Source organism: Schistocerca gregaria, chromosome 9 (genome assembly GCF_023897955.1).
Source record: "Schistocerca gregaria isolate iqSchGreg1 chromosome 9, iqSchGreg1.2, whole genome shotgun sequence".
NCBI lineage: Eukaryota > Metazoa > Arthropoda > Insecta > Orthoptera > Acrididae > Schistocerca > Schistocerca gregaria.
In genome coordinates, this window is record NC_064928.1 from 243,373,143 (window position 1) to 243,384,046 (window position 10,904).

At 41.9% G+C, this 10,904-nt stretch overlaps 1 protein-coding gene across 1 annotated transcript in view; it reads left to right on the forward strand.

Moving 5' to 3' along the window:
* LOC126291843 (uncharacterized) overlaps window positions 1-10,904 on the forward strand; it is a 29,143-nt gene extending 18,239 nt beyond the window's left edge. The window contains exons 4-5 of the mRNA XM_049985557.1: window positions 3,470-3,553; window positions 10,483-10,904. Of these exons, the coding sequence (XP_049841514.1) occupies window positions 3,470-3,553; window positions 10,483-10,488 (90 nt within the window). The 3' untranslated portion in view covers window positions 10,489-10,904. The remainder of the gene's footprint in view (window positions 1-3,469; window positions 3,554-10,482) is intronic.

The following is a 10,904-nucleotide window of genomic DNA, read 5'->3' on the forward strand; positions in this document are numbered from 1 at the left end:
TGTAGGGAGAGGAGAAATTTTGTATGTGTGAATGTGAAGCATTACCAAGTTCACTGGCCACTGGTTGGGGGGGAACACGTGTGAAAATGTCATGACAGATTAAAACAGTGGGCCAGAACCAGGACCCAAACTCGGAACCTTTCGGAACCGCCAGTACCTCGTCTATTGCCTCCGGGTTCGAGTCCCAGTTTGGCACACAGCTTTAATCTGTCAGATAGACACAAAACAGTAGACCCATTTTGCAGGGTAAAAATTGCTTCTGGGAGTACGTACGCATGTGATTTCAGATGTTACACTGCCACTGCCTTTGATTTACTGGTGGTGCAATCAGAGCAACTGGTAGAAAGTGGGTGCATGGGGAAATAGGCATATAGCACCTTTATGCATTTTTGTGTTCTTGAAATCAAAATTGAACCCTCTTCACGCAGAACTGTATTACTGATATGTTCACCATTCTGGTATGTTTTCCCTCAGTTGGTCTGTCATTTTAGGTTTGTTTTCAAGCACTTTTACTTTTAAGTGTCCCCTTAGATAAAAAGCACAAGAAGATATGTCAAGCATACACAAAACTTTGCTTAGTGTATTTTCTTCTGCGCAGGCTTCACAAATACGAAAAAACAATTGACGAGCCGTGTGGCACGTAGCTCCATTTTGCTAGAGAAATCAGTACTGCTTTTCAAGATCTCTTAACTGAGAGTACCATTTCTCCGTGTTGGCAGTGGTTTGGAAAACTGTTGTGCAGATAATTTGATTGCCAGAAACTACACACTGAACTCGAATTACTTCATCACGCAAAGGAATTTGATGCACAGTTTCGAAGGTTTTCGGTGGACCAGTAGTCTGGCTATTCGTCGGGCCAGAAATGTGGAACCGAGCTTGTTCATAAAATATAGTGTTGTGTCAGATTTTCCACCCACAGTCTTTTCAAGCTATGATTCACAGTACTTAAATCTCCTTTGTGTACTAGCCAGAGGAAGTACCTAAACATGCGAAACACTGCAAGATTTCAGTTGTAAGGTCTCAAGTCAGAAAGTTGAGATGTGTATGTGACATCAGCCTGTTGTGAATCCTGCTCGACAAATATTTTGGGGTAGCAGTAATTTTTGCTTCATATTTGCAGCTGCTTCTGAACTGTTGGCCTATAGGTAAGGTGTCGAAGTTGAGTGACTGTAGGAAGATACGAGACGACTTAAACAAAATTTCCAGCTAATGTGATGAATGGCAGCTAGCCTTGTAAATGTGGAAAAATGTAAGTTAATGTGGATGAGTAGCAAGATAAGAGGGTTATTTGAAAAGTTCTCAGAACAGAATAGAAAAAAGCACTTACATCACTGAAACTTTTTTTAATTTTTCAATGTATTCTCCTTGTAGATTAATACGCTTGGTCCATCGACATTCCAGTGCCTTGATCCTATCTCAAAAATGAGTTTCCTCCAGGCCTGCAACATAGTTGTCAACTCTGGCTATCAGTTCTTCATTTGAAGTGACTCTTCGTCCACCAAGAAAAATTTTCAGTTTTGGGAAGAGATGGAAGTCTAATGGAGTCATATCAGGTGAATAAGGTGGGTGTGGCAACAATTCTTACCTTAGTTTATGAGATTTTGCCATAGCGATGGCACATGTGTGAGCGCGCATTGTCTTGATGGAAGATGACTTACTTCCTTGCTAAACCTGGCCTTTTTTTCACATACCTTTTGTTGCAATGTGTCTATGAGGTTAGCATAGTATTCTCCAGTAATCGTGTGCCCAGTGTGGAGATAATCTACAAACAGAATCCCCTTCGTACCCCAGAACACTGATGCCATGACCTTTCCCGCCGAAATAATTGTCTTTGTTTTCTTTGGTGGCGAAGAGTCGGCATGTTTCCACTGCTTTGACCTTTGTTTTGTCTCTGGGGTATAGTAGTGCATCCAAGTTTTATCTGTGGTCACAAACTGGCACAAAAAATCTTGTCTATTTCTTCTAAAACAGGCCAAACATTGTTCTGATATGTTCATTCTCGTGTGTTTTTGATGCAGCATGTAGAGTCGCGGCAATCCATCTTGCAAATATCTTCAGTAAACTGTGATATATCCTTTCAGATGACATCTGGCAAACATGAGCAATTTCTTACACACTTTCAATTGGCGATCCTCCTTGACAATTTTGCACACTTTTGCAATGATTTCTGGAGCAGTGACACATCTTGGCCAACCACTGCATGGATCATCATCACCCGGTGTATTCTGGAAATTGGCATGAATGTCTTTTGCTTTCATACCTTTCTTTGTGAAGTACTTAATCACTGCTCGAATCTCTTTTTTTCAAATTACTACATGGGAACAACAGAGCTACATCACCGCCACAGCTCTCTTCCAAGAGCACTGATGTGGCGCGTGTTTGTAGGTGGTCCAATGAATATAATGTGAACAACACGTTGCATTAGTGCTGACCTCTCATGGTGATTCCGAGAACTTTTCAAACCACCGTCGGAAAAAAGGCCTCATATAGGACACAGTGGTATCTATTCTTGAGTACTGCTCGAGTCTTTTGGATGTGTACCAGATCTGATTGAAGGAAGACACTGAAGCAGTTGAGAGGCAGGCTGCTGGAGTTGTTATCGGTAGATTCGAACAACACGTGTTACGGAGATGCTTCAGGAACTCTGATGGGAATCCGTGGAGGGAAGGCGACGTTCTTTCCGTGAAACACTATTGAGAAAATTGAGAGAACTGGCATTTGAAGCTAACTGTCAAACAATTCTACTGTCGCCAACATACATAGTGCGTAAGGACCACAAAGACAGGGTACAGGAAATTAGGGCTCATACAGAGGCATACAGACAGTCCTTTTTCACTCGCTCTATTTGCGAGTGGAACAGGAGGGGAGAAGAAAAGGAGTTGTACAGGGTACTCCCCACCATGTGCTTTAGGGTGGCTTGCGGAGTATCTGTGCAGATGTAGGTGTGTAGGAACGTTTAGAATAAAAGACATTGCCACTGGGCCGCCATTTTTTAACTGGTTCTGAACACTGCTTTTTGCAGGAACATTGATGTCTAGAATCGTTCATGAAAAACTACACAAGTCCTCCTAAATGAATCGGAACTGATCTAAGCTCCAACTGTGAACACTGTGGCATACTTTACCCGACGAACTTGGAGAGCTACAAAATGATGATTCTTTCAAAGCAACGAGCAACTGCTGAAGCTGTGAAAATTAATTATAGTCCTCACATGATTGGAAGATCGGGCAAGAGGGTAACAGCAAAATCGCAGTGTGTTGCTCATGGAGAAGACACCATGTATCTCGAATGTACTGTACTTTCTTGAGTGTATATCGGTGGTATTTAGGATTTCACTCCCTAAAAGTACTATGTGGTGGCCATCTAACCTGCCTCTTCATAATTTTACAGTTTTTTCAGGTCAGCTTTCTTTTGACACATACACACATCTCAGTTTTGCTGTTGTAAGTGTATCTTCTTTGACATGCAGGATGTTGCTGCCACCGTGCGGAACAAATACTGCCAGGCAGTCGCTGATGTCGCCACATCAGCTGTCCAGACATTTGGGGCAGGGGTGAGTTCTCACTATACCTATTCTATTTGCACTGCCTCACTTACTAGTGTTGTTGGGTACTCAGAATAACAAAAACTTGTTTTCTGTTGACTTCACGCTAAACTGGTTTGAGGATGTGACACCGTAAGTCTGCTTACTTCCTCACTCTCTGCATGTGGAGTAAATTTGTTCTTTAACAGCACTCAACAATTGTCTTTGCTCAGTGAGAAAAATCTAGTTATCCATCAGTTGTTTGTCTAACTATTATTAAATAGTAGATTGTATATTTCAAGAATATTTATTGGAAAACTGAGATATTTTATAAATTTGCAAAGTGCAAGAAAGTTTAAAATTATTAGAAGCAAGAAAATTATAATTGAAGTTTATCAAAATAAGTATATGAAAGTTAGGCTGCATATACTTGCAAATAAAAGAATAACAATATGATGAAACAATTGCAACTGTCTATAAAAATTTATGGTATTTTGCAAAGCCTCTTTATCACCTCTACCTTCTCATTACATCTTTTTCTTGTATTATATTATGATCTGTTTCCATTATATGTGTCACTGGATGTTTGTATACATGTGGTTCTACTGGTTGCTTACTAGTCTGTAAAGTTTGATTGCCAGCCGCCCCCCCCCCCCCCCCCCCTCCACACACACACACTTCCTCTTGCCTCTTCTTTTCTTTGAGAAATCCAAGGTGACGCTTTCTTCTTTGCCATTAGGTACCTTACTCTCAAACTACAATATATTATGATCTGGGCCACAGTTGGTACAAGCAGATATTTTTGGTGAAAGTGGTGCCCATCTTGCCAGGATTCGTATATGTGTGTTATTTTATTAAATTGTTTTTGCACAAAAAAGAGGAATTTAGATAATACTTTTCTAATATATGGCATTTCAGTCTTCGATCGCTATTCTTTATTTTCAATCAATTACTGGTTTCGGGCTAGCTGCCCATCTTCAGATCATATGTTGTAGTTACAGAGTAATTTGTCCGCACAGAACACATGGTTCACTGTCATAAGTGAACTCCCAAATAAGACAATCATGTCTAGTTTTGATAATACTTTTCTCCAGCAAAATAAACACATTTCCACCAAAGAGACAGTGACAGCAGGGTAATGTCCGGCTAGTACTCCGACGAACGGGCAGCATCCAGGCAGCTGCCATCAGACACTGGTTGAGGGTCCAGATCAGGCAACGGCTCCACCTCGATGTTGCCGATGCCCAGTGGCACATCCAGGGAAGGAGCCTCTGCAGTGTCTGGTCCCTGGGAGTGGGCGACATTTGCAGGAGGGTTCTCCGACAGCATTAGTTGCGGCTGTAGAGGTTGTGCCCCACCGAGAGCGTAGTTGCTGCTGATAGCAGGAGAGTGTCAACCCGCCAGTGACCACAGTAAACATTCATCTGCCATGCATTTACCAAACTGTAGCCAGTGCCCATACTGGTTGCCGACTGAAGGTGCGCACCCAGAGTGATCCCCCACCGGATATCGTGAATGGCGCATCTTAAAAGTACGCACCATACATTCCGCCTCACCCATCGATTTGGGGAGTGAAATAGCGTGGGCATAAGGTGACTAAAACCGTTCCAGATGTAGAAATTGCAAAACAGCACCGAGGCAAACTGTCAGTCATTATCAGAGATGATCATCTGTGGCAGTCCTTTGATAGCAAAAATCTACTTTGAGGCCTGCTTATTAGTGACTCCTGAAGTGGTACGCATCACATATGGGTACTTTGACTGCTGATCCGTCATTACTAACCACCTGGAATGGCAGAAAGGATCCAGAAAATCAACGTGACTGTGGCTGATAGTGTATGGGCCACAGAGAAAAAGTTCGAGGGAGGGGGGGACTGCCTGAGGTACAGCACTGTTTGCACTCGCAGACAAGCTTCTCAATCACTGAATCAGTTCCAGGCTAGCAGACAGAATGCCGTGCTAGTATTTTCGTGTGAGTTATGCCCCAGTGCAGAGCGGGCTTTACTCCTTAGTGGGCAGCCGGTCAGACTGACTTTCCGACACAAAATGGGACACCTGAGGAGCACTGGATGTTACCATGTGGTTTTCTCTATGCACTTTGTTCTAACAGTGCCTGCTGCACACGCTCACCAATTTGGAAACAGAAACGTGAAATGTGGACTGCGTAAATAGTTACCTACACTTCCTTTTTTATATATGTTGAAGTGCTGTCAACATCTTTGGTGCATATGACAGAGGTTGTTCAGATCCACCAGTTTCCCTGTGAGACAAAACAGCCTCAAGTCTTTACTAGAACACATACGATGGAGGAGAGGCAAGTGGAAGAGTACCCGCTAGAAGCGGTCCAACATATTCGTATTTGCCGGCTGGGTCACTGGCTCCGGGCGATGGCAACACGCTCGCTTTGCCCAGCTGCCACTGGTGCCGGATACAAACGCTGCAATGGTGGATTGCACGGGTGTGCCGCCACAATATGAGTAACTTCATTACTGCTGTTTCCAATTGCCAAAGACCTTTCTTTCTCTGTACCAAAGTGTGGAAACCCGCACTTCTTACTTACATCTTTCCAGCACTTTCAACATTTCCCCTTCAGATATTTTTGCAGTTGACCCACATATTCTTTGATAGCTGTTTGTTCTGATTTTTCTGTTCTTGTCTTCTTTGCATGTTACTTTGCAGCTGAGATACTGGTAATTATGCTTGCTCCAATGTTTTGCTGTTAATATAGACTTTGTAGCTGCTTGGTTACCATTACCTTAGTTTCAGTAGTTGAAACGTTTAAATTCTATGCTGATCTCAATAGTTGAAAAACAGGGGATCATCTTTGTAGACTTTCAAAGTACATGGAGATGAGATCCCAGGACTAAAAACATATTTTGCTTTGAAATAAAATCACAGTTGTGATTGAAGGCCATTGTTCTTTATTTTATGGAGAGGAATAAGATGCAAGTGATAGATAAAGTGTGAAAAAGCAGTCTTTGGTTTTAACACTGTCATTGAGAGAGATCAAGCCATCAGTGTCGTGGTGATTTTCTGCAGACAGAGGAAGCTGTAATGTTCGGAAGGCTGTAGCAGCACTATTTCCCTTTTCTCAGTGGTTTAATTTTGCTACTGGGCATTTGAGACGGTGCCCCACAGTGGACTGTTAACGAAGGTCTGAATGTATAGTTTAGGTTCCCAGATATTTGTATGGCTCAAAAGACTCCTTAAGTAGTAGAACACAGAATGTTATCTCCAATGACAAATGCTCATCAGAGACTGGGGTATTGCAAGAGTGCTGTTTGCTAATGATGCTGTGATGTAAGGGAAGGTGTCATCACTGAACGACTGTAGGAAGATAGAAGGTGTCTTGGTCGGAATTTCTAGTCGGTTTGACCAGTGGTAGCTTGCTCCAAATGTAGAAAAATGTAAGTTAATGCAGGCGAGTTGATAAAATAATCCTGTAGTGTTTGTATACAGTATTAATAACATGCTGCTTGGCATAGTCATATCAGTTAAATATCGTGGTGTGACACTGCATAGTGATATGAAATGGAATGAGCACATAAGGACAATAGTTGAAGAGTTTTAGGAAGTGCAGCTCATCTATGAAGAAGACAGTCTCGAGTATTGCTTGAGTTTTTTGGAAACCCCAGTTCAGAAGCCATCTTATTCAGATATGTGCTGCTGTATTTGTTACCAGTAGGTTCGATCGGTATGGAAGGGTTATGGAGATACTTTGTGAACTGAAATGGGATTTCTTGGAGGTAAGACAGTGTCCCTTCAGCTGACTGCAGAACTACTATACTGCCACCAACAAACATTTCACATGAGTACCATGAAGATAAGATAAGATACGACAAATTAGGGCACATGCAGAGGTGTATGTGTTTTTGCCTAACTTCATTTGTGAGTGGAATAGTAAAGGAAATAGCTAGTAGTAGTACAAAGTACCATGCACCATGTAGTGGCTTGTGGAGGGTGTTGGCAGATGTCGATCTTTCCCTGTGAGGTAGAATCGTCAAATTTAATGTGAAATCTGTACCTAATTTTTGTCATCGTCATCATCTCCCTCCAATTCAGTCCCCAATCATGTTCTGTAAATACCATTATGAAGGAGCACCTATGTGGAATTAATTGAGTTGTACATTATTGTTAGATGTAGACTCTAGAAACAATTTCTGTGTAGGATGTTTCGGTGATGGCGAGAAGAGATGTTGCTATTGCATCAATTGTCTTCCTTTCTAAGAATGCAACGGGCTACCCACATCTTATTGCCATTTGAAATAGAGTCGAGGCATTCTTCACCTTCCAGTTCGAAGCACATGAGAAATACTGGAAAGTTGCAGTTCTGTGGACTTTGTGTCGATCTGTGTATTATTTTGGTGCCCACGTCCCACACCGTTTTCAAAAGTCGAGTAGTCCAGTAATGATTTCGAACAGAAGAGTTCTGCCGATTTCTGGAAATGTATTCATCTCGTCTGAAGTCAGTTGACTATTGCTGCTGATTGTTTGTTCAATCTTTCTCAACGTTTCATCAGTGACGATTGTGGGATGCCCACTCCTTTGTTCATCACAAATATTTGTCACATCAAGTTATACAGAAAAATGTATAAAATTTGTAGAAATCAGTTCACCTGTGATAAAGATGTTCCTGTACCTATTTGATCAGAGAAGTTGTCATGATCTAAGAGCATTATAACTCCGCGAATGAGAAAGGGCAAAGCCTCTGACTGAGCAGATGTCGGATTTCTGTTTTACAGAGGACAACAGTTGCTGGTGAGGGAGTGGGAAGGCACATCCCTGTAATGTCTGCCACCACAACTACACATAACCTCAGCCTGTAAGCTCGACTTTAGTCCTCCATGGCAGTGGAGGATAATTCTTAGACAAATGTTGGTGAAATGTCAGATTGTCAGTTAAACAGCAGTTTGCTGAAGAACCCTAAATAAACACTTCTGGGCATTTTATCAGTACTGTGATTGACCTTGTACTGCAATTTGAGACATAAACAAATTAATAATTATTTAAAGGAACTATGAAACAACAGATAAAGGAGGCCTTCAGGTGGGGAACACACACACACACACACACACACACACACACACACACACACACACACACACACACACTCTACCTGTAGCCCCATTAGTGGAGCCACAGCACATTGATACAACAGTGGCTATGTGTGCGAGTTGTGCATTTGTGTGTGTGTGTGTGTGTGTGTGAGAGAGAGAGAGAGAGAGAGAGAGAGAGAGAGGGGGGGGGGGGGGCTTATTGTTTTTAAACTACGAAATTGCAGGAGATGGAGCAGTGATAGTCAGTAGAGGAAGAAGAAAAACTGTGGTCCAGGTGATGGAGCAGTGGTAGTTATAGTAGTAGAGGAAGAAGTAAAACTGTTATCCAGGTTGGTGCCATGTGAAGAAATATTCTGTTTCTCTTTTCACTAGGTTGTATACCCTTCATATGTGGCCCAGTTTTTCAGGCTAAGGCATATTTTATTTTATTGTTTTAACTTTGCAACCAGATGCCCTTTCTGACACTAACCTCTGACAGAGAATGGAGTTGCGCCATCTTTTGGTGAAACATTTATACTGTGTTAAGCGTGTCATTGTATTTTAACTCTTTGTGAATTGCATTCTCTGAGGTGGAATTGGAGAGACATACCAGTATTTTCCTAAATGGGCTCAGAAAACTGCCTAAAAATCATACTTGGGCCAGCCCAATTACTGGCCCACTGTCGTGAACCTGCTGCAGGAATTCCATCCGGTCCGGCTCACCTCTCTGCCTCACAAGCTAGTGGGTTGTGCATTACGTTGGATGAGCATTGTGAAGACAGAGATTAAGATGACGATTTTGTAATGCTATCAGAAGTAGAATGGCTGTGTGAACATATTGAAGGAAACCTCGCTACTGATTCCTTTTGGAAAAGAAAAAGGTGAAGTTTTCACAAAGTACAACACAAACCTGTCAGACAAGATGACAGTTTGTAATTTACCACCCTCTGTATATCCTTCTGTATGTCCTTTCTGTTGTGCTTTTCTTGTATTCTCCTTTCCTTTGCATGCAACTCATCAGCTTCTCTTTATTTTCTTTCTGTGTGTCATTATTGGTGGTTGCCCAGTGTTATTTGTCCCAGAAAGTTGCTCATGTAGGCTAAGGATCTCTTGTCACAGAGTATAACATTAAAACCTGGCCATTTTTCCTGTAGTTTCATTCTGAACGACCTAAGCTAGGTTACACACAGACCTGTCAGATTTGGGGTAGGATTTTACTAACATAATTTGAAATTTGCATGATGTTTTAATGGTCATCATTATAGCAGTTGATGTCTCAGTCTGAAATTGTGATTCAGAATTGGTATAGTTTGCTCTTTCTAACACTACAAAACTTTCCAGAATGAGATTTTCACTCTGCAGCGGAGTGTGTGCTGATATGTAACTTCCTGGCAGATTAAAACTGTGTGCCTGACCGAGACTCGAACTCGGGACCTTTGCCTTTTGCAGGCAAGTGCTCTACCATCTGATCTACCGAAGCACGACACACGCCCAGTACTCACAGCCTGGCAGAAGTAAGGCTGTGAGTACCGGGCGTGAGTCGTGTTTCGGTAGCGCAGATGGTAGAGCACTTGCCTGCGAAAGGCAAAGGTCCCGAGTTCGAGTCTCGGTCAGGCACACAGTTTTAATGCCAGGAAGTTTTCATTACAAAACTTTGTTACAGCAATCAAAAATAAAAGCTTAATTTAATCACAGCTCAAATAAATCTTTGTCATCTTCATCGATATCATAATACGTGTCCTGTTGCGTGTTTTGGAAATAAAACCTGCCTGGTGACTGTCTTCCATTTCAATAAATGATGTGGTTGTTCTATAGTAGTGCACTAATTTGTGAGAAATGATGGGTGTGGTTGTGGTGGTGGCATCTACTATAGTATCTTTTCTCCCCATATTTTCCTCAATGCTTTTTTGTTGTTTTTGTTTAGGAATGAAATGAAAAGGACTGCAACTTCAAGGCCAAATAGTGTTGGATCATCGTTGAAGCACGAGTACAGGAGAAACATATCCAGTTGACTTCAAACTGTGTCCAGTATATCCTCTACTCACTGGTAATCATAATGCTACAAGGTTGTGAAAGTCTGATGCTGGCAACTTATTGCAGGAGTCAATGTGTATTGTGCTATAAGCTCAGAAACCACACACTACGTCTTTGGAAATAATAGCAAAGGAAAAAGAATGTTATTTCCAGAGGTAAATGTTAGGACAGTGAAAACTTTTGCAGAAACTGGATTGACAGTAATTTGAGATGAAGTTCAGTGTCAATATAACGTCATGACTGGGGTCTGTTGCTGTAATACGACTATTTAAAAAAGAATGCAGATCAGAGCCAGTCTTTCCCCCCCCCCCC